This window comes from Notolabrus celidotus, chromosome 15 (assembly GCF_009762535.1).
Source record: "Notolabrus celidotus isolate fNotCel1 chromosome 15, fNotCel1.pri, whole genome shotgun sequence".
Taxonomy (NCBI): Eukaryota; Metazoa; Chordata; class Actinopteri; order Labriformes; family Labridae; genus Notolabrus; species Notolabrus celidotus.
Window position 1 is genome coordinate 20,588,881 of NC_048286.1, and position 24,452 is coordinate 20,613,332.

General features: G+C 40.2%; 2 protein-coding genes across 3 annotated transcripts; both read left to right on the forward strand.

Moving 5' to 3' along the window:
* Positions 1 to 5,036: 5,036 nt before the first annotated feature.
* LOC117826906 (cyclic AMP-responsive element-binding protein 3-like protein 3-A) lies at positions 5,037 to 13,667 on the forward strand. 2 transcript variants are annotated; one of them, XM_034703328.1, is made up of 11 exons: positions 5,037 to 5,092; positions 5,660 to 5,816; positions 6,065 to 6,163; positions 6,516 to 6,789; positions 7,241 to 7,371; positions 9,212 to 9,322; positions 9,580 to 9,686; positions 11,717 to 11,785; positions 12,526 to 12,610; positions 12,948 to 13,041; positions 13,128 to 13,667. In XM_034703328.1, the coding sequence occupies exons 2-11, from the start codon at positions 5,796 to 5,798 to the stop codon at positions 13,250 to 13,252; spliced, it is 1,116 nt and encodes a 371-aa protein (XP_034559219.1). In that variant the 5' UTR covers positions 5,037 to 5,092; positions 5,660 to 5,795; the 3' UTR covers positions 13,253 to 13,667. The 2 variants fall into 2 exon arrangements, with proteins under 2 accessions (XP_034559219.1, XP_034559218.1); XM_034703327.1 differs by lacking the exon at positions 5,037 to 5,092 and having other exon boundaries at positions 5,504 to 5,816.
* Positions 13,668 to 19,439: 5,772 nt separating this feature from the next.
* LOC117826905 (relaxin-3 receptor 1-like) lies at positions 19,440 to 22,442 on the forward strand. Its single transcript, XM_034703326.1, has 3 exons — positions 19,440 to 19,905; positions 21,080 to 21,523; positions 21,617 to 22,442. The coding sequence occupies exons 1-3, from the start codon at positions 19,699 to 19,701 to the stop codon at positions 22,226 to 22,228; spliced, it is 1,263 nt and encodes a 420-aa protein (XP_034559217.1). The 5' UTR covers positions 19,440 to 19,698; the 3' UTR covers positions 22,229 to 22,442.
* The last annotated feature ends 2,010 nt before the right edge of the window (positions 22,443 to 24,452 follow it).

Here is a 24,452-nt window from a genome sequence, read left to right on the forward strand (position 1 = left end):
GAAGGGATGTGTTCTGTTTTCTCTTTGGACTCAATTCTACACACACGTAGGGATACACTGAAAAATACATTAGTCATACACTCTTCATTGATGCATCGAAACAGGCTCAGATAATAATGGGCCCTCTTGAGAACAGATGTGTACCTGATATGACAGCTAACTGTAGTAGACACACTCACTCACTCACTCACTCACTCACTCACTCACTCACGCACGCACGCACGCACGCACGCCCGCGCACGCACGCACGCACGCACGCACGCACACACACACACACACACACACACACACACACACACACACACACACACACAGATGTCACTTGATGATATGAGCACAGATTACTTCACATAAATATAGTGCTATTTGACACCATAATGTTGCGAAATATTTATTCCTATCAAAACCAGAGTTAACATCAGGATTATTATACAGTGGATGTCTTGGTGCCATTAGTGCATTACAGTGAGTGTAAAGAGAATAAACCTTTACCTTTTGTAAACCTTTTCCTCAAGGCCTTTCCCTGTTAGATATCCCCACCTACCCCCCAGATCCACTAACTGACCCTGTGAAGCGACCTTTGGTTTCTTGAAAGGCGCTATATAAATATCAGTTATTATTATTATTATTATTATTAATAAAACACTTTATGAATTAATAGTAATGTGAAGAGTAAAACGTCAGATGTGATGACTAAATACTTATTTTAGCAGTGGTCAATCATTCCTTGTTTCTCATCATGCTTTGGGTTATACTCAAAGTCAGATTTGTTAAGCCTTTTTTTGTCTTGTTAAAGCTAGTATTTGGAGGAGGCTCTTCTTATGAAGTTGGGTCATTTTGTGTTGTTTTTTCTTTAGCAACCATAAGTTAGGAAACAGGTTCATTATATGAGGCCAGTTGTATTTTCCAATATTGAATGATGTTTGAGATTAGTCCAATGAACATCACAACCAACATATAAAGCCTTCCTCTCTTACAGAGATAGATGATGTCACAATTTACTCCATTGTTGTATTTGTAAGGTGGGATGTAATAAGCTGCCGTGTGACACCTGTTTAGCTCAGCAGATAAACTGTATGCTTCATGCACAGAGGCTTAAGTCCCTGAAGCAGACGGCTCTGATTTGAATTGGACTGTGGCTCTGTACCCCATGTCATTCCCCACTCTTGCCAGTTTCCTACTCCTCATTATCCTCTTAATTGAGGCATTAAAAGCCACAAAAACAGTATGAAAGAAAAAGTAATCCTTAATAAACTTTAAAAGACTTTTGACTGACTTAAAATAATTCTTCTGAAATTTCACTGAAAAGAAGTACTTTCATTTGGAACCTAGTGATTTATGTCAAAACTGAAATTTTGGTGGTATATTATTTTTAAACAGCAATTCATGAAACATTTAGAAACCTAGATTTAGACTCAAGTGGAGTGACAATCTAACTCAAGGTCAAGAACTTTGAGGATATTAGAAATGACCAAAAAAAAAGAGACTAAAACATTCCTGGATCTATTTTTATATTGTGAGCAAGTCCTACACTCAAAAAAATTGCATATGAGATCAGTTTTCCTATGATGATTCAGGAACTACATGCTGCTATCTCCAGTTTATGACGACACAAAATGATAGGAAAGGCAAACATTAAATTCATTCTAGGAATCATTCTAAACCTCTATCATCAACTTCACCTGACACATCCCAGTGGGTTTCATTTCTCTTGTTTGTGACACACTGGAAATGTCCAATAAGCTGCAGGTATTTAATCATTTCGTGAACATGGGTGTTATCACTGAGCTCCAGTTAAGACCCATCCAACATGCATGACATGTCTGGTGAAGTGATAATGCTGTGTGCTTTAAGCACGCTCTCTGCTCCTCCCTTGTCCCGTGGATGTGTTGAATAGGTGTAACTGGGTTCACTCCAGTAGCTCAGCTCAGGTCTTTTTTCCATCACGTGCCTTTTTCAATTTCACACCACCTTCTCGCGAACATGAGACTATGACAAGTGTGAAATCTATTATTCCTCAACTCAAGTTGCACTCAGAAGTTGAAGAAAGGCATTAGAGGAGCACAGCTGTGATTTCAGGCTACATTTCATGATATTTGATGAATCCCTTCAAGGAAAGATCCTGAGGGTTTACATGATTGGATGTAACTCCCCCTGATCCTCAGTATTGTGGACTGAAATAGACACAATGATATGAAGTTGTTTGTGTGACTGTATGTGCAATAACACAGCAATTATCTGTTCTGCACTGCAAGCTATTCTTGGTATCCAGGGATGTGCTTCAAAATGTCCTGGTTAGATAATACGTACCTTGAAACTCCCTAATCGGGAGATAGAACAACAATAAAGATAACAGGGGTCTGCTGCCGTGCATTAAGGCTTCCAGCACTGATAAACCCTGTCATAGATAAAGTGCATTTTGATACAACAAATAGATTTGAGAGGCAAGGAAGCAACCGCCCAAAAGACTGAGGGACAGTGATCAGACAAGGATGTACAAGGCCCAAACTGTGTACATCATTTTTCATTCATGAAAAAAATCAATCAGAGCTGTTATTTGAATCAGTGATACTATAACTGGCTTCGCATGAATGTATTATAAGATCATTAACCCCTTTCCTGGTATTCATCTGAGTATTTCTGATCATTAGTGGATTCTTGGGTTTCGTTTTCACTCTGTTAAGAGTCTCAGAAAAGTTTAAAATGTCCACAAGAGACAGAGTAGAAATCTTAAATGAAGTCTGAATCTGACCTGGGACCTCGTGGCAGGCTTTTTTTTCTTCCTACATATTGATGTCCATTCCTGCTTTGAATCTTTCAAGCAGCTTAGTTAAGGCAACAAGGTCCCATAAAAGAGAAACCAAAATCAAAAGAAAATATAATGAGTCTCTGTCTACTTTGAGCTTTCTGATAAAGGTTCACATGTCAACAACAACAAAAACAGAAAAACAGGGAACAGAAAATGACTGTCAAGTTATTGAGCAAGGAGATCCACTAGGAGCTCTCAACTTTGATGTCAAGGCAGTGATTGTTTGTTCAGGAAACAAGAGGACAGACTGTCGGTTCTTCTTATAATACCTCAGCCATCGCTTCCCTACCATGATGAAAGTCAAAAACATCTTTGCAAATGAGCATGTTCCTCTTGTGCAATTGCTCAGGGAACATATTATGTAATATCTTTGCTTTATGATGTGTATACTCAGAAATAGCAAATAACTTATGCTCCTAATTGGGGCAATAAAGATAAGAAACCCTGAGGCGCGGTGGTTTCATTCTGCTATGGACAAGCAGAAAGAGTTTGTTGTTTTGGAGCATAGATAAAGTGCATCATTGGTACAAAACAACAGAGGAAAAGTCTACACCAACCAATACTGAGAGTTTGACAGAAATGATACAAAGTCTCAGTGTGTAATTAGCCAGGCCTTAATAGCCCCATTTACCAATGACTGCACTCAAAACTACTTCTCTTACGCTACAGTGAAGTTTCTGTAGACACCACTAATATTACATTTTTTTATGGTTGAGATGTTTTGTAAATAATTCACAAACACGTAGAGATCATTGGGGTGAGTCCCAACAGGTGGAGGTAGAAAGTGGCAATGGCACCAAATTCATTGGAAACCATCTGAAAGGATGTCTGAGGGTCCATTGACACATCTCATCTGCTGAAATAAACCAACAGACATCTTTCTTTATCAGATATCTAAGACAGGTCAAACTTCCCTCTAAGCTCCTTTTGAGCCCCTAAGCCCCAAAAATAGAATCCTCTTAGTGTGGTTTGCAGGCTGCAATGATGAGATCAATAAGGACCCAGGTGTCAAGACTGGCATCAAAGATAACAGGTACTGTGCCTTGAAACCTTCGCTTGGTGTGTGCTAGCTGTCAGCATAAGAAGACACATCATTGAGGCTCAGAATCAGAGGTCAGTGCCTGTTTGACCTCTTGAGGGTAGGCATTACAGAGCATTCAAGATCAATCTTTCAGACTTAACTTCTTCTTTTTCAGAGCTGGTGATTCCAACTCACTTCATCCACCCATGGATGTTGAGGATTCCTGCGTAGGAAATGTTCCTATTAAAAATGACCTTTAAGGGCGCGGAATTAGCCTAATGGTTAAGTCCTGCGCCCATGTAGCGGGCGGCCTGAGTTCGAATCCAGCCTGCGGTCTCCTTCCCACATGTCATTCCCCCACTCTCTCCCAGTTTCCTACACCAGGGGTTCCCAAACTTTGCAGCCTGTGATCCCCAAAATATAGGTGCCAAAGCCTTGCGACCCCCACTGTACCTCAAAGTGATTTAAAGTGGCTGGTCTGCAGAAAATTAGCCTGCCTATACGACCCTCAGACATCTCACGACCCCCCATTTGTGTCTCACCCCCAGGGGGTCCCGACCCACACTTTGGGAACCCTTGGCCTACACTATCCACTGTCCTCTCCCTCTATCATTAAAGGTGTGAAAGCCAACAAATGTAACTTAAAAAAAAGAAGAAAAAAAGACCTTTAAGAATAGACTACATCCCCCACTGAAAAGGTGTTCAACACTGGTTCAGGATTTAAAGATTTTACACCAGCTGTTTGAAGATGTTGCTAGCAGGCTTATCCTGCTAATTTACTAACTGTACTTATGTACATCATCTAGTTGAGTTAAATATTAATGTTTGCATGTTAACCTCCTCAAACTGCATTTACAACCAAGCAAAGCTCATACCTAGTCTGTGGGATTTTGATGAGGTCAATGTTTACCATCTTAGTTTAGCATACAACCATTTGCTAAATAGTTATTTCCAAGTTATTTTTTTATTCTTCAACTTCAGCCTTAAGTAGCTGCTTGTGAGAGGTCCCTTTTGATGGATCACTCCATTTCAAAAAATAGCTTCACTTGACCGTAATATATTCTGTGTAATACACTTGAATGTTGTTGCGCTATGACTTTGAGCAGCACAAGAGCTAAAATACACAGTGGGAGCTTCACATACACACACAGTGCTGTTCAGAGTGATCCCATCTCTTATTCTGTGTTGTCTCTGTTACTGTAGATGCCAGCACAGCAGTAGGACGACTGGGCTCCTCGTCTACTTGGCATTCATAATGTAAGGTGAGATGTTCCAGGTGTGAAAGTATCAATATTAAGTGGCAATATGAGAAGGACTTATGATAGATCCTCCAGGGAAATATTCTGACATTTTATCTTATAGTATGGGGTTCTCACTCCATGAGATATCCACATATCTCTCTGATACGTGACTGAGTGAATATGAAAATAAAACAAATTGACATTTACTTGGTGACAGTCATAATACTCGTGATTTACAACTGGTTTTGAGTGGGAGGGAACCTCTGAGCTGAGAAAGGAGCATTGAGTCTCTTTATTCTTGGATGATCAATCAGTTCAAATCTTTTCAAATGAATGCCATCTTCTCTGCCTTTGAGAGCTCTAAAACTACCAACAAGAAATGAATGTGAAACTACTCAGGGAATAAGTCTCGGCTTGTCATGATGACATCAAAGGTCACCTGTAACACACTCTGTGTACTTAATCTGTCAGTCAGTCAATCTTTGTTGTTGATTGGCTCCCTCAGCTGCCTGCTAACCACTGGATTGGATGGTAATCAGCTGGGTTTGGGGAATGTGTGATATGACATTTCAACTTTGTCCCCTGCAGAGACAGACAACACACTGAGTCATTCCTCCTAGACGACAAAGCCACAGAGAGGACTATATTGATCTGGTCTTGTTTTTTTTAAATTCTTGCTGGAGAGTTTCACCATAATTTCATCAGCTGCTTTAATGTTGGAGTTATGACACTGACTACAGACAAGGTGAGACACATTTGTAGTTGAATCACTGGGTCCAATTTGTATGTACGGAATGCTTCAAAACAGGAGATAGTCAAAGTGGAGTGTCTTAATTGAAGAGTGGTTGTGGGATTTAGCAACCTTGGCTCAAAGTATCGGGGTATTGGCCATATTCGTTCATTAAAATAGCACACAGCCTGGAACAACATGCTTTTTCCTCTAAGGAGCCTCTAAGCTTGAAACTTGTCAGTCAGAGCAGCTCTTCATTTCAGGTGCATGCTGGTATGGATCTCACTGACTTGCTCCTCAGAAACATAGATGAAACTGCAAGTTGCCCCAGCAACCATCCTTGGAGTATCACCATTGATAATGTAAGTACAGTGGCCAGTCTTCACAGTTTGCTCCAAAGTGGAGTTACAAATTAATTAAATCTCATGATAAGCATGTCTGCGTGATCTATATTCTTGGTAAGGATCATACCCCGACACCTACGTAGTAGGGGCTCATTTACGGTTTCATTGTATTCCTCTGTGGGGTTCTATCTTTGACTGACAGCCACAAGGTCATGAAATTGAGCTGGAGCAATTGAATAGCTGATGAATTTATGTTTTTGTCCATGCTTGTAAGTGGGAATATGATTATCTGATTGAATTGGTAATTCAAGCTGTAGGAGTGTTGTTGTCAGTATAGTGTATACATAACCTTCCTCCTTCACTTCCTTAGACACTGAGCTCTGAGGTGTCCACTGCAGACGACTTCCTGGATGCCCTGCTGGGTGGTAGCGAGTGTTCCTCAGCTGCAGGGTCCCCCCTGTGGTCACCCTGCACCACAGACAGCGGCATCAACGATGACCCCCCAACAGACCCCATGGAAAGCCTCCAGCCACCCTCCTGTGTGGCTTTTCCAGCCTTTGACACACTGTCCTTCCCTCAGCCTTTACCTCTGGAGAACCAGCCAGCTTCAAATGATACAAAGCCTCATGTTTCCATAGACCTGGGTAAGAAAAAAAAAGAGGATATTTATTATGTCAAAGGTACATCAAAAAAGACTCACTGAGAAAAAGTAGAGGAACAGAGTAGAGGTGTGAATAATTTGATTTTACAAATTCCGAGTAACTGTAAGGATGAAAGGTAATTGTTTGTTCGCCATTCATCATCTGAGTCTTTTTAGGGCAGCTTTTGTTGAATGGTCCCTTTTCACATTGTTGTTGATGATTGACGCCCTGAGTGCTTAAAATACTTTAAAATTGTAAATCTTTACTGTTGCAACAACACAGAGGTAAGTGTGCCATGGTCTCTGAATAGTATTTTGTATGGAATAGAGGGCTCCAGCAAAGAACCGATTGTGAAGACACTGGCAGAAATCTAAACATTTTGAGTGTTTATTTAAATGGAGCATGGAGGCAATTTGCTAATCATTGCCTGCTGTTTCTCTGGTACAATCTGCAGGCTGGGAGACTGATGACCTCCAGGAGCAGTTTGGCATTGCACACTACCTCACGTCGAACCATAGGTCCCCACTGTTGCCTGCTCAAACTCTCACAGTGAAGGACCTGCTGCTGTCCAACCTGGGACAGAACGTAAGAAACATTGTATTCCTATGAAAGACTGAAATTTTGTGAAGCTTTTTCACCCAAGAACTGTATTCAGTAAGGCATTATATATATATATATATATATATATATATATATATATATATATATATATATATATATTCTTGTTAAAACTTTTTTAAATGTACATTGGAAAGACCTAAATATAAATCCAATTGTTTTACATGACATAGATTTTTGTTTTATTTCATATTGAATTTTGAATTCCTTTTTTAATGAACTGATGTTGATAAATTAACACAAGACTCCTCTTCTGTTACATGCTGCCCAGATTTTTAGGCTGTTTTTAGCTGGTTTGGAAGGCATATATTGCCTAAAATGTGAAATCGTCCAATTTAATTTTAAATGTTGAATTCACCTATTAAGCCAAGCAAAGATGTTTCATACTGAAAAAATACTCCTAACATTTCTTTTTTAGATTTTTGAACTTTAAAAAGGGTCAATTTGACCCCCAACACAACAGGAGGGTTAAACAAGAATGTTGTTGAAAACTAATATAACCATTTATGTTAGTAACAGGATACAATAGGATAGGCATAAATGTACTATTATTGCCAATGTGATAGCTTCAAATTAAGTTCCTATACCAGCACAATGTTATTATCAATTTTACTTTCTACCAACATTGCTTCTTATGTAATCAACTGAAAAAAAAGAACATTGAAGATCCTGAAGAGATGGCCATTTTTTAGGTTGTAACAATATTCAATAACTTGTTGTCTTTTCAGACATAAGAGTCTTAGCATTCTGGCACTTACTTGCTTAAGCTAGGTCGAAAGTTAATATCACTCTCAGGCTGTGACATAATGCAGTAAGAGAGGGGAAAATTATTTTTTCCATCAAATGCATAAGCAAGGAATTACTGTTAAACATTTGTCATTACAAAAGTTCACCTGAATTTGATATTCTGTTGGCCGTTAGCTAGGAGCTAAGTGCTGACTCATTTTGGGGATAAGCTATCTGGCAAGACGCCAGAGTTATTTTTAGGAGTGTTACATGATACAATAGGACATGTCTAAGACATGTCTAAACTAGCTTTCTTTAGCAGTACGTTAGCTTGGTATTTAATTCTTCCAAGCATAAGGATATGGTAAAATGCAGATAGCTAACACATTATCAAATATTAAGTTTTACTTTGAACAAAGGCTTGGTGCCATCTTGATTTCACTATGGATTGTTTTTTCAGTTGCCCATTAATTCAAATGGGGTTTGATAATTATTATTTGTCATGAATCCCTCATAATCAATAGTACATAAAACTTGAAACACTGTAGTAAGACATTGTAACAGCTTTTGAACTTTCCATCCTGAGCTGAGGAAAATGACAGCCATGTGAACACTGTGAGAGTGATTCAGCACAGATATCAGCCAAAAGCCGCTAGTATGCTGCCAGGATTACATTTAAAAAACTCTACGAACTGATGACATATTGACAATGTAAATTAACAGTATGTTTACCAACAAAACCAACCAACAATCAGCTGGTTTAGATACAGGCTGATGAAAGGCTAGTGCTCTAGTTTGAACAGACAGCTTCACCAGAAATGCTTTAATGATGTTTAGTTCTCAGGAGTTAACTAACGCTTTGCAGCCAGAGGCAAGTATTCACCCCAACTATTATATGAATGTAAATATTTATCTTTCATTGCTCTGAATAAACTGGATTTGAGAGCTTTTGACAGTGAGACTACTTGAGGAACAGATAGCAACCACTGCAGCAAATAAATATGATCTTATGAACTGCTTCTCAGGCTGAACTGCCCACAAAATCACATCAAGTGAAATATTCTGTCCATCTGGTTCACAGGCGCAGCAGAGCCCCCAGAATTCCCTGCAGGAGCTTGTACTTAATGAAGATGAGAAGATGCTTCTGGCTAAAGAAGGGGTGAATCTACCCAACAAACTGCCCCTGTCCAAGGTACATGGGCAGGACACAGTAACATGTATATAGGGCAGATGTCTTCCCTCACCATGCACATTCAGGGCCCCCCTCCCTCTTTCAAACACACACATGCATCCAAATCTAAATCTAAAACCACAGTTACACATCTACTGCCAGCTCCCCCCACCCCTCCCCAACAATCTCCCGCCAAAAACCCAGTTTCCTCTCACTAACCCCTTTTTTCTTTCTTCTTTCTCTTCCTTTCTTGCCATGTGTTTCATCTCCCTGCAAAGTTTGAAGAGAGGGTTTTGAAGAAGATCCGCCGGAAAATCCGAAACAAGCACTCAGCCCAAGAGAGTCGGAAGAAAAAGAGGGAATATGTAGACAGTCTGGAGGGAAGGTAGGAGCCGGCTGTGCGCAGCATCCTCACTCAGCATGACATCTCTGAACAAAGTTAGAAAATGAAACCTGTAGTCATTTATTGTGTTAGGCAGTACTGTATAATGAGCATTTTGGTCTTAGACTGAATTGTTCTTGACAAAGGATGGATTCAGATCATTGGATTTAAATAATTACTTGTTCTTTTGCTCTTTTAATTCATGGTTTATAGAAAAGACAACAGGGAAACTTTTTAATTAGCAGATACCTGGTGATTTTCACCTGAAAAAGCTCTTCAGGCTCAAAGAAAAAGTGGACAAAAAAAATCCTTTGCAGCACCTCTCATGTCTGACAAACTAAAGAAAAACAGATTTGAACAAAGACTCAAAACTTTTTAAAAGTCTTCTCAGAGGGGGACAAAAAGTGGGCTGATATGAGGAGAATTCAGTGACAAAAACGAAACAGAAGGTCCCTGAAGAGTTTTTGCTCCTCCAGATATGGTTAACATTTTGAAAGAACATTTCTGCTTGACTCAGCTCTGTATAATTACGTTTACAGTGAGCTGTTCACAGAAGATGCTGTATCCTGTGACAGACAGCAGCACAGTCATAGTCTCGTTCCACTCCCTTGCTTCCAGGCTTTGCAGGATGAGAACATCATACTGCCCATCCAGCTTTTGTCATAGAAATCATTAACTGTCAGCCTCCTACATCAGCTTTGTTGCAGCTGGGGCTCAGTGGTAGAGTCAGTCATCTCTCAATCAGCAGATCTTGTTGTCCTGTCCTTGGGCAAGAAAGATTCATATCTGGATTCATTTATAGTGATGGGCTCTTTACATGGCAGCCCATTATATACAGTCTGATGGCAGCCCATATTCATATCATGTCTGAATGTGGTGTGAGGGTGAAAGTGACATGTGATGCAGAGGAGCTTAAAGTGGTAAAAAGACTAGAGAAAGCACTATATAAACACAGTCCATTTAGTATTTACCATTTGTTCTCCTATCACACCTACACAAACCATACAATGGAATAGCTCCTGGATTCATTTATTATTTGTTTACAGATTCCACATAATAGGACAGAAAAATAATTTTTGATAACTCTGCTTAACTTACTTCTTAACCTGACTGATGCTTGGCTCCAGATGAGTCATGTAGCACCAACACTGAAAGCTCTTAAACTTGCCATTGTTGGAAAGGGAAAGTGGAAGTGCCAGGACCAAAGGTTGAATCTGAAATCAGAACGAAAGGGAAGAGCAAAGCAAGAAAAGAATGTTACCTCCTGTAGTGTTCTGTTGTAGGGGAGGAATCAAAAGAGAAAATGTAGCAAACACTAACAAAAGAGTCATTGAACTGTCCAAAACCATAGGTGTCACGAAAAAAAACACATAACCTTGGCTTTATGAGCATTTAGCCGCAGTCTGAGGTGGGGCAACTGAATAATGACAAATGCTGCAAATGAATACCAGCAACAGTGCTTGCAGAACAATAAATAACAATATCATCTGCATAGAGATGTACAGATGCATTTATATTTTGACCAACATTATTGACACTAATAGCAAAGAGTATGGGTCCTAAGACTGCACCTTGTGGCACACCTTTAGAAATGTTAAGAAAACTGGAGGAGAGGCCATTGAGCTGCACACATTGCCTTTGTGTGTTGTGCAAATTTTACTGAAGTGTGTGCTCTGCTGTCGGTTGACAAAGAAAGTTTCCTGTTGGGCTGAGATTATCAGATGAGAATGGAGTCAGCTTGTTTTTTTGGTAATCAAGTATGCTCAATCAGAGGATATCAACAGAACATCATAATTAGTCGTGGATTGGCTCAGTCAGAGGGCGATAAATGGCGGATGTGATGGAAAAACAATGAAAAAACGAGAGCTGGGATGGGGTTACAGAATTGCGTGCAAACTAACACACAGCAGAAATGTATTAGCAGAGAATAAAGGAAGAAATCAAGGGGAAAATTAAGTGCAACATCATTACTTTGTTATTTGAAACATCTCTTTCTTAATTTTATAATAATCCTGCTTGTTTTTTTCCTTTAGGATGTCAGCATGCAACGCTTACAACCTAGAGCTACAAAGGAAGATCCAGAAACTGGAGGATACCAACCAGTGAGTTTACAGTCCACAAAGCTATATTCTTTAGGAGTGTAACGGTACAAAGAAGCTCTGTTTCGTATGATTGTCAGTTTTTAAGTCCTGGTACGGTACATTTTTAGCGCCACTAGAGAAAAAAAACGCAACCCATGAAATGAGTTTCCTTTATTAGGTACTTAAAGAACATTTACAGCATGATCTAAAGTGCATCATTATAAAGCATTACGCCTTTCATGTGCATTTATATTTGTAATTTCAGCTTAATCGTTGATTTGTTGTATGTGGGGCTAGATTACTTCAGTGATTCATGCCCTGTTCTGTATTTTGTTTGTCTTTGTTTCTTTATAGATTTTGTCTTTCAATGTTTTATCGATTCTTTCCTTCATTCATTCCTCCTTCTGTTAATGACAGGGTTAGGAAAACATGCTACTTGTTGAAAATAAAGAGTTAGGGGAATACAAAGAGCACAAAGCCTATTCAATTTTAAAACCTCACACAGGGGCATCTGAATTACCCTCCTCTTCATCCTCTCATCTCATTATTCAGCTTTCTTCCTCACTGTGGTGGGGCAGCTACAGGGAATTGTAGTAACATGTGGAAAGAGGATGCACACATACTTTCTCCGTGTGCCGCTCTAATTCCGTTCATGTAGTTTCCAGTTGTCACACACACATCGTAAAAGGGCGAGCCAGCCGTCTGTGATGTGAAATCTTCCCACAATCTCTTTGACATTTCTGTCTTTATTTGTGTCGCAGCGCTCTGCTGGAGCAGCTTAGCCGGCTTCAGGCTCTCCTTCCCAACAGCTCCAGCAAAACAACACACAGAGGGACCTGCATCCTGGTGAGAAATATAACAAGTTAAAATAATTTATACCACAGAGGATTATCTCAGACTGCATAATGTGCCTCATGTGAATGATGGATATAGGTCAGTGCCAGAGTATGTCATTAAAACCACTGCCTGAGATGACTGCAGCTTCGTTTCCCGCTCAGAAGTTAATGTAGTCAGATGTTTGAATAACATAAGTGCCGATCTTTTGTGGAAAACAGTATGTAGGTTAAGTCTAATAACCTCTCTCTCTTTTTCTTCCACGTGCTTTCTGCCATTTCCTTTCCTGACCTGCCTCTGTCATCTGCCCTTGGTCTGTTATTATCCTACTGTCTGTATTTCTATCCAGGTTCTGCTCCTCTCCTTCTCCCTCATCATTTCAACAAACCTGCAGCCGGAGCCATACAGCCACCGCAGCCGAGGAGAGTACGTGCTGACCCAAGGTTTGGACACAAATACACACTAACACTTTCTTGTTCCAAAAAATAAAAAACCCAAACACATGCTCAAAATCCTCTGTCCTCCTCAGTGCCGTCACGCGCCCTACAGTCAGTGGATGAAGCACAGGATATCCCTCTGCTGCCTTATAAAGAAGCCCTGACCCTTGAGAGGTCCCCCTACAGTAAAGCTCCCATCCTCTCACCTCCAAGATGACAGGAGGTGAGAATCTCTGATCTCATTGGGGACCCTCAGGAGGGAAGATGCAGCAAAAGAGTGCAGGCCTGTTTGCAAACACAGCATTGAAATGAGCACTTTGGTTGGTTTGCAGCAGCTGCATATTAATTCAGAGACTGAGTGAGGTGTGTTTTCCATTAACAGACACACAAACACCTACTTGAATATTTTTCAAGCTGAACTTCACTCAGTTCGATGGACAGACTTGGACTGTGGGTGAAGTATTACTGATGTTTGATTTGTAAAATGACCTGTTAATATTTTCACTGCTGTATGTTTTTGTTAATGTTTAATGACTATGTCTAAAAACTTTATTAACTATGATTTGAGTTACATTCTGTAACAGCTCAGTGCTGGCAGAAAAACAAGAATAAAAGATGAAGGTTTGGAAACATCTGGAGTGTCTCATTTTATTAAATTAATTCTGTGCACACAGAAAGTTAATAGAAACATTCATCCCAATCGTAATGAGTTCATATTGACAGAGGAATTCATATATTTACTGCCTAGAATTTAGGTAAATTATAAGTTGGGAATAACCTGGATGAAGTGTTATCGCACCTAAACAGGGGCGTCAAACTCAGTTCAGGGGCCACATACAGCCCAAGTTGATCTGAAGTGGGCCAGACCAGTAAAATCATAACATTATAACCTATAAATAACGACAACTCTACATTTGTTTTAGCGCAAAAGAAGTACAAGTACATTCTGAAATTGTTCACATTTAATGAACTATATTTCTACAAAAACAGCTGTTGTATTTTTTGCCATGCTGAGTCTCATAGTGGGCCGAATATTTTACCCTTTAAGCCCTGAAACCTGCTGCCAACACACAAAACACACAGGTTACCCATTCACCTGACACAGAGTATAGTGTTTACTGCAAAAGAACAGATAGATTATGATGATGAAGAAGGTAAAGCTGATTATGTTGGACCCCTCAGCTCCAGCATGAACAGCAGCAGGGGTGTAGTGCTAGCGTTAGTAGTTAGTGGATCATCTTATAGTGCTCTAAAAAGTCTTTATGAATCTCAACCGGATTATGCAAACAGCAAGTCATCTGTTTTCTCACTTTGAAAAAAAAGTCCCGGAAAAAAGCGCCGGTCAGGTGCGCTAAGGCAACACTATGATTTTATGCGACCCCCAGAGGACAAATCTGAAATAGTAGTTACTTTTATTTAAAAATTGCAGTTAATGTCATCTCTGTAATTTTTTCACTATGCAAAGTTGTTCCACGGGCTGGACTGGAACCTCTGGCGGGCCGGTTTGACACCCCTGATCTAAAACTTGTCACTTGTAACCTTAAATGCCAGCTGTCACAATAGTAATGTCTGGTTTCTGTTTTTAAAAAATGGGAGGACCTTTATTCAATTTTAGACTATAATCAACTATCTAAAAAATATACACTGATGCCTCAAATAAAAAGACTAACAGAGTAGGTTTTCATTCAGTATCCTAGATACAGACAATACTGTCAAACAAAAGACTTAATAATGATCTCTCAGTATTCACAGGGGAACTGTTGGCCAGACAGAAAACACCAAACCAAATTAAGTTTTAATAGAATCGATTCAAGTAGTGCAGAAACCAGTATCAAGAAGGTAACCTCAGTAGCTTTACAAGACAAGTTTTAGATGTTGCAGGTACAGTCTTCAAAATCAGTAAAGCCAGATTAACCATACAGTTTGTTTGGGTTCTAGCCCACGCAGGGATTTGTGGAAATTAAGTAGCTAACAGATTTGCAAAAGAAGTAACAAAAACAGCAGATGTGGATATGACTATAAATTATAGTCAGGATGAAGTCAAAAGTGAACCTAAATATAAATGTGGAAGAAGTGACAAAAGGAATGACACAGGTAAAGTAAAGGTATGCATTACTTCAGAACAAAAGTAAACAGGAGAAATGAGAAAAACAAGCAGACATAAAAAGAAAGAAGAAATCATTTTGGACCCACAGGACTCAACAGTATCCTGAAGATCATTGGCAAACACACAATGGGCATGTGTGAGCATTGTGGTACACAGGAGATTATTGAATATGACATTATTCATTCTCAACAATCTGCAGTCTGTAACAGTGGCTTGTCTGCTTTGTTTGAGGTAGTACATACTGTTCTGTGCAGAAAATAACATCCACTGTTCTTTTACAGGATGTGCTGTAAGGCTACCACAGAATTTACATGAAAGAAAAAAAGAACAAACCTACAATAGCTAGCCTTATCTCTTCACAAAGTGAAGAGTTATTATTTTTGATGACTACCAGGAAAAAGAAAAGTGGACGTGTGTTTAAACTGCTTATTGTCCATGCTGTCTTTCGTCAACGTTGTCTGACAAGCTACTGTGTGCATTCTGTATGTTAACGTTTCACACGGCACAGTGAGCACACAGAGCTGTAGCTAACAACAAGGAAATGAATGCACTGCATGAGGGAGCAAACATTTTGTGAGCTTTCTTTAGCATTTCAAAAAGATTTGAATTTGACATCAGCATGCTAACATGCTCACAATAATAATGCTAAAACCAAGCGGCAACCTCTGGTCTAAAAATATGAGCCCAATGCAGAAGTGCTAAAAACTGCAGTTCATCGAGGATCCGCTTGAGGCTGGCTCCGGAAGTACCGGAAGTCACATACGCACCAATTTAAAAAAAAAACGATCTTTACAGCAGAAATAAACATGTTTACAGCCTGGTACAAAAGGCGAGTGTTTTTGTCTAACGCGGCAATTTCGAAGATATTGAGATTACGAGTCTTCCAATGAGAGGCACAGCTGACTTGATGGACAGGCGGGAACACTGTAGCTGTTGGCTAGGAGGCTCAAAGCCCGCCTCTTTACGTCACAATCGCTCGACAGCAGCAATATGGCTGTTGCCGGTGAATGGCCTCAAAACAGCACTTCAGAAACAGATGGGTGACGTCCCGGATACTACGTCCATATTTTATACAGTCTATGGCTAAAACGTGGTACTTGGTAAAAAGACTCCAAGACGTGTCACCGCTCCTCCGAAAGGCTAGTTTAGTTCTGAGCCATGACCTGAATGACTGAGAACCTTCACAAACATCATGTTCACCATGCTAATGCTGCATTATCTAAGTCAAGCATTGGAGATTTGTGGGCATGATAAAACATTTGCCAACAAGCACTTTACATAAGTTGCAGTGGAGGCTGATGGGAATCTCATTAGTTTTTCATACTGTATATTTGGTCAAATATCAGTATGAGCCAAATGATGATGGTTATGGATGTGAAATCTACTCCAAAGTAATGTTGTGAATGCAATATGGATTTCTGAAACATCCATTCATGTTAATATATCCAAAAGTTTTCACTAAGTAAGTCGGAAGATCACTGAATTCAGATGTTTTTATTCTCTGGGGAACAGGATTGTATTAATGCCCCTTTTGTTTATATATTAGGTTATCAATCTGGACCAAAACTATGCATAAAATCAGTTATTTTAATAATGTCAGTTTAACACTTTTGTATGAAGAATTCAGCAGAGGCTTGCCAAACATTGCTCTGATAGGTCAGTTAGGGCTTACGTGATCACAGTATTCCTAAAATGATTGATGTAGCTTTGTTAGAGCAGGTGCTAAACTAAGCTGCAGCTTTAACTTCAAAAAACCTGAAACAAAAGTAGCCTATAATGTCCTCACACTGGGGATGAGACATGAAGAAATATTTGGACTGAATTCATAGTGAGCCCTGGTGGTGTGAGAAAAAGTTAGAACTGTAGAAACTTAGAATATTGATCCAAAGCTTGATCCGTAAGGCAACTGGACTGGTAGAAATTCTTGAAGATGTTTCACCTCTCTTCAGTGGGTGAAATGCCTTCAAGACTTTCTACCAGTCCAGTTGCCTTCCGGATCAAGTTTTGGATTACCATGACCTGGATGACTGAGAACCTTCACAGACACTTAGAATATTGATCCTCTCTGAACTGAACAAGAAGAACCAGCTCACCAGGTTGAATTGGATTTTTGGTTTGGCCTGTGTTATTTTTCTGTATATCTGAGCAAAGGAGCAGAAGACAGAAATCTCTGAAACCACTAGTCAAAATGTGTCATCTTCAATGATGACAATCTTTTGGAGGACACCCAAAATTCCTTCTCTCTCCGGTTGTATAAATGTGAGCACAATTTGTCACAGATTTACTGATTGGGAGCTTCATTTAGGGGCCACTTCAGACATTTAATGATTGTTTCTTTAGATTTTGAACTACATTTCATTCCTTATAGTGTTTGTTTCCAGATTACTACTTGTATGAAGAGCTTCATTGCACTGCTTCTCTGTTTTGTTCATTGCAGTGATACAGGGGAGCATTTCATTGTGTGAATTTGAGTCAGTGATTCTGTTAGATCTTCTCATGAGATCGATGTCTGCGTCTTCCCAATCCTTTAGATTTTTAAGGGCCTTGGATAACAAAGCCAGAGTGATGAAAATTAAATTAGACATCTGTAGAGTCTGATAAAGCGTTGAATACTAATGAGTGACATCACAGACAGCTTCACAGTCGCACTCCAAACGTATCAGCATGTTCCTTCCTCTCAATATCAGTAAAACAAAGCAAACAGTGTCAACAAATTAGAGCTGTTTTCAGGTGTAGTTGTTCCAGACAGCATTTGAAGCCTGACAAAGGAGCAGACACTGAAGTTGAATTGCAATGTGTTGACTGGACTTTGAAACAAATCCCCAAACAACTTTAAAATTGTTATCCTCTTTGAAGCAGGTAAAAATTGGTGCACATTGTTCAATATAAACCTCAGGCTGTCCAAGCAAGACTGGTCTAGACTGTTGACCCATGCTTCAGAAAATAACTCTCCTTTTGTATTCAATCTAATACATACACTGCTGGAAATAAAGCTACACACTGAGAATAACAACAGTAACCTGTAATGAATGCAAATCCAAATCAAATCCTAACACACAAACATACACACCTACTCACACACACATCTCTATATCTTTCTTTAGCATGGCTCCCTCAGAAAGACAGGAAGCTGTTTGAAATCTAATGCACTTCTCTGATGTACATAATTTCCCATGCACGCAAGCACATCCTAAGTAAAAAAAATATCCCTTCATGTGTAATTCACCTTGACAGTATGCAGGAGCGTTCGTGGTGACACTTTGACATGACACCCGATTAAATCAGATGAGCCGGCTTCATCAAAGAGGGGGGAACGGAAATAACGGCAACATTTCATGAATGAGTGACGATCATAGACTGTATATAAAATGGACAGCGTTGCTCTGCCTTTTCCCGTTGTACGGTTTTGAAGCCAAAAAAAACCCGTTCCAATGCGCAGCCATTGTGCAAAGTCCCAAATAAACCAACCTGGACTGTGGTGGAGTAGAAAGCATGAGGTAGTGTAGCCACCAGCGACACCATCCATATAGCCAAACTGGCCCATTTGGCTTGAACGTTTGCAATCCTCGGGTCGTCCATCTTCAAAGAGGTCACCAGGGAACGGTACCGGGTCACGCTCATGGCAGTGAGGAAGAAGACCGCTTGAGACTGGCTCCGGAAGTACCGGAAACCACATACACACCAATTCAAAAAGAGGCACAGCTGACTTGATTGACAGGCGGGAACACTGTAGATATTGGCTAGGAGGCTCAAAGCCCGCCTCTTTACATCCCAATAGCTCGACAGCAGCAATATGGCCGCCGCTGTCTTTTGGCCTCAAAACAGCGCTTCAGAAACAGATGGGTGACGTCACGGATACTACTTCCATATTTTATACAGTCTATGGTTCAAACTGAAGTTTTTTTTGTTTTATTTAAAATAGTCTAAAAATGAATTCAACTTAAAGCAAAAACATCTGAAACAGTGCATCTCATCTTACTGCAAATTAAAACGGAGATTCCCATCAATGGCATCCACCTGTTTGTTTTTCATCTGGGAAAAAATAACCCAATTGTTAAATTCATCTGATAGGAATTTTGACATAAAAGGAAGTTGTCGGAATGGATGAGATGTTTAACATTTTTATGAATGGAGCTTTAAGCCTGCCGAGTGTATGGGAGCATGTGCTGTGAGGCAGTACGCCCTCTAGCGTTAGAGAAAAGTCTCCTCGGGTATAAAAGCCTCAGTTTCAGGACCCTGTGCGCATCACTGAAGGTGGAGAGCCGGCTGCATCATTACTGACTCCAGCTTTAACGCGTCAGAGCGTGCTGATGCGACTTTATTATCTGTAATGTTCCCTTTCGTTGGTTAAAACTGCAACATGCGTTTGTTTAAGTCTTTAAATCTCTCGGATGAAATAAGCAACAATGATCTATCGAGACTTTGAAGATTAAAAAGCAGGAAAATGTGGATTTTTGCATACACACCGTGGAAGTTTACCCGAAAGACAGAAGTGGCAAACCGGAGGAAGTTGGTGAAATAAAGAGACAGAAACTCGCCTTTCCCTCTGCAGGATCATGCAGAGTAACAGCAGCATCTCTGGAGCTCTGGCCGCGCTCAGTGTGTGCGGAGGAGAGGACGATGAGCGAGACATCTTCAAACTTGTCAGTCCTTTAGAAGCTGCTTCCAACATCGCAGCTTATAACCTGTCCCTCAACTGCTGGCTGCACATTCTCTCCAAGGAGTCCATAATGGATCTGCACGGAGATAGCGCAAACCTGGCAGTAAGTTTATTTTGTTACAAATACAGGGATGAGATGAAAACAGGGGCGGAACCAGACTTTTTTGACTGGGGTGGTAGTATGCAGGGTGGCACAAAGCATGTGTGCAGCACCAGTGGTGGACAAAGCACAGTTTCATTACTTAAGTCAAAGTGTAGATCCTCCTGGTCAAATATTACTCCAATACAAGAGAAAGTTTCTCTGTCAGATTATTACTTGAGTTAAAGTACTGGAGTACTTGCTTTTAAAAACACTTAAGTATTCAAAGTACTTCTTAAAAAATCTCAAAACGTTGTATTTTCACAATACATAAATGCAGTTAAGAATACATAGAAGTACATTCTGTTACATTATGTTTATTTAGAAACCATTACTTGAAATCTCTAAAAACTATACCATGGAATAAAAACAGAAACTAAGTTACTCCAAGCACAGACAACTTAGTTTGAAATGTTCATCTGGAATGAAACAAATGTTACGTAGCTCAACACGCTTTCTCAGGTTGGACAGTGAATTTTAGTATGTTTGGGCAGAGTGGGAAACAAGGAGAACATTTCAAACGATACGTATCATTCTTCATTTCAAAAACCTCTAACACGTTCTAATGATATATCCATCATTACCACCTCTAAATGAACGGCCTGATCTGAGTGAAATCTGCTCTGTGTTTGCTCCACGTTCAACTGTGGAGGCGCACGATATACAGGTACAACTAAACCACTGAGACAAACAGAACTACACAAACACATTTTACTGTCTTAGGGATCAGATTTCAGAAAAGAGAAGGAAATTCATGAGCTGACCTCAAAGCAAAAGTAGTGAGTAACTAGAGCATTGATTGAAATGTAGTGGAGTAAAAAGTACAATAATAGTATTCTGAATATTGTGGAGTAACAGTAATAAGTTGCCCCCAAAAAATAATACTCAAATACAGTACAGATATTCAAAAAATGTACTTAAGGACTGTACTCAAGTAAATTTGCTCTGTTACTGTCCACCACTACTAATTGATAGCATTCATTTACCCTCAGTCTTCTCCCTGAAGATATCTATTTTGGCTACTAGCATTAAAGTATCATGCAGATGTTACAATCATGTGTATGTTTTTTACTTTAAAAAGTAGCACAAAGTGTGAGTGGTGCTCTGTGTAAAGCTTTTACTGTGTGATACCTAACAGGTGCGAGTTGTCATTGCCCTGGTCTACCTGGTGGTCTGTGTCTTGGGGCTTGTGGGTAACTTCCTGGCCCTCTTCCTGCTCCACTCCCGCCGTAGGGGTCACCACCACTCCTCCATCGACTGCTTTGTCATGAGCCTGGCGCTGACCGACCTCCAGTTTGTCCTCACCCTGCCTTTCTGGGCTGTGGACACGGTGCTAGACTTCCGCTGGCCCTTTGGCAGGGTTATGTGCAAAATCGTGAGCTCAGTCACGACCATGAATATGTACGCTAGCGTCTTCTTCCTCACTGCCATGAGCGTGACCCGGTACCGTTCCCTGGTGACCTCTTTGAAGATGGACGACCCAAGGATTGCCAACGTTCAAGCCAAATGGGCCAGTTTGGGTATATGGATGGTGTCGCTGGTGGCTACACTACCTCATGCTTTCTACTCCACCACAGTCCAGGTTGGTTTATTTGGGACCCGTCTAAAAAAAAGCTACATTTCCTTTTTAAGTTTTCTCCCTCTAAAGCAGATGTGTGTGTGTTTGTGTTCACAGGTGTCCTCAGACGACGAGCTGTGCTTAGTGCGGTTCTCTGACTCTGATTCAAGCCACTGGGATCCTCAGGTCCTGCTTGGACTCTATCAGACACAGAAAGTGCTCCTGGGGTTTGTAATCCCCCTGATCATCATCACAGTTTGCTACCTTCTCCTTCTGAGGTTCATCCTGAGCCGGCGCTTCGTTGGCAGCATCATCAGTGGAAGCATCACAGAGAAGTCGGAGTGTGAGAGAGGGCGCCTCCGTCGACGCTCCAAAGTCACACGCTCCGTCACCATTGTAGTCTTGTCCTTTTTCATCTGCTGGCTTCCCAACCAGGCTCTGACCTTGTGGGGGGTGCTGATCAAATTTGACTTGGTGCCCTTCAGCAAAGCTTTCTACAACGCCCAGGCTTACGCTTTCCCCCTGTCTGTGTGTTTGGCTCACGCTAACAGCTGTCTCAACCCGGTGCTGTACTGTCTGATCCGCAGAGAGCACAGAGCTGGACTGAAGGAACTCTTGCTGAGGGTGTCTCGCTCAGCCCGTGCTGTCATTACTCTAGCTCTGAGAGGGAGAAAGGTGGAGGAAGCACCACCGAGCATAGTTGTGGTTCATGAAGACATCAATATGTGATTCACTCAGAGAGAGGAACATTTTGACGTTGAGGAAATTTCATTCATTGTCTCTCTTGTGAAGAGATAAATTACCTGACCCTGGTGTTTGTATACTAATCATGAAGCTATGACCAGGGGTCCAGCTCGCTCGGCTGCCACAAAAACTGCTCCCCCTAGTGGCTGGCTGCAGTATAGGTCAAAAACTCTGTCTCCCCCATTCATTTGAATGGGACTCGGTCAAACTTTAAAAAATAAATACACGTCGTACGAATGTTTCTCACATCCGTATTCTGTGGTGATATGTAGTTATTATTTGACTTTTTTGTGTTCAAGGCCTCTTTTTTCTGAAAAGTTTTTTTTTTTATTAGTTATTAGAGGTTAAAAAACAGGGTTTTACTTTCGGATTCACTTTGATTGACAGCTGCTGTAGAGAGAAACTCCATAGGATCTCGTGACGATACGCTGTAGGGCGGAGCTCTTTTGGCTGTTTTTGGCTTCAAAACAATATAATGGGAAAAGGAGGAGCAACGCTGTCCATTTTTTTTTTACAGTCTGTGGCTATGACCAACAGCAGGTTCGCTTAGCTTGGGTCAATGTCTGGAAACAGTGGGGACAACTGTCCTGGCTATTCCAAAAGTACTTCAATGTGCCCAACAGTAGCTCTAAGCTGAGAGTAACTTTAAGTAAATGGTCGAGGCTGGAATCGAGGCTGCGACCTCTGCGACGAGGGGCTAAAGCCTCTGTATATGGGGTGCACACTTAGACCGCTAGGCCAACGGAGCCCCCAAAAATGAAATGATTCTAAATCCTGTTTCCACAAAGGGCTTTGTGTGAGATGATAGCCTGTTAACAATAACCCAACATCCTGGAATCTTAGTTGATGGCCAATTATTCTGGTTTTATATGGATTAAAACAATGAGATACAAGGTGTTATTAAACAGGCAAAGCTTCAGAGTAAGCTCCCAGTTTACTGCTCTCCTGTGCTTCGCTAGGTTAGCCTGCTAGCTGTATCTTCATAATTAACTTTTGGTGAAAAAGCCCATAGGAACAAATGTGAATAAATCTTGTTATACTGAAGAGAATACTCTTTAATGAGTCACCTTTATGTGCCATCTTTTTAATCCCATATTTAATCCCAACAAACAATCAGTTTTTTGACTCTTAAAAAGCAGAAAGTTTTAAATGAGGTCATTTTGTGCTTCATTGACTCTCTCAATTACCATAATATAAAGTTTAGAGGAATATATGGACTCACTTGCACTTTTCCTTAATCGCTCACCCATTCTTTTTCCACCTTGATATTTTTTATAAGTACCAAATTTATCTCTCAGCTGTTCAACTAGAGATTGTTGACAGTTTGTTTATCTGATATGTAAACATGTCTTTAAATTTGACTTGAGGAGAATATTTTCAAACGATAAACGCTTACTTTCAAAAGAGTTTACCTTAAAACACAAAGTATGCAAGTATACAGCATCTGCCTCTTTTAATAGTGATGACACTTGCACTGTCTGTGGCTCTTTAAAATGCTCTTTATCTTGCACATGCTCTATAAATAAAGATTATTATTATTATTATTATTATTATTATTATAAATATTGAATACATCTCTCTAATTTATGGAGGAATGTATTACTTATTCTACATAAGCTGCTTCTTATTCATTATGTCCTCTAGCATTTTGATGTTGAATGCTTCAACTTGTAAAGTGATTATTTTTGTTTGAATCTCAAAAACACACACACACAGGAAAACATTGCAGACGGTAAGATTGTTACATTTTTAGTGAAATTAATGTGTTAAATAACTTTTGACTTTGAAATCTCTGCACTCCCCCCTTAATACACAGAAAAACGTAATTCAGTGTAAGCAGCAATGAGACTGTTGACCATCTTCATGTCTGTCTGTATCTGCTGTGACATGTTTTGTGAATACATCTCTGTACTGTGACATTAAATAAAAACAAAAGGACAAAAGAGCTCTTTGACATCAGGAACTGTAATCTTGTCTGCAGCCACAGAAACGGAGGGAAATGAGTCAAAAGCGTTAAAGTTGATCTATGTTTTTGCCCTTTTGTAACCTTTTACATCTGAATGTGGACAAGCATCATCAGCTGAACGCAGATATGGGTTGACATGTAAATACCCCCCCCACACACACACACACACCACAACACAGTCTCCATTGTGTGCCACCTTGGAGGTAATTACTTCCCCAATCAGAGTCCTTGATTCATTCAACT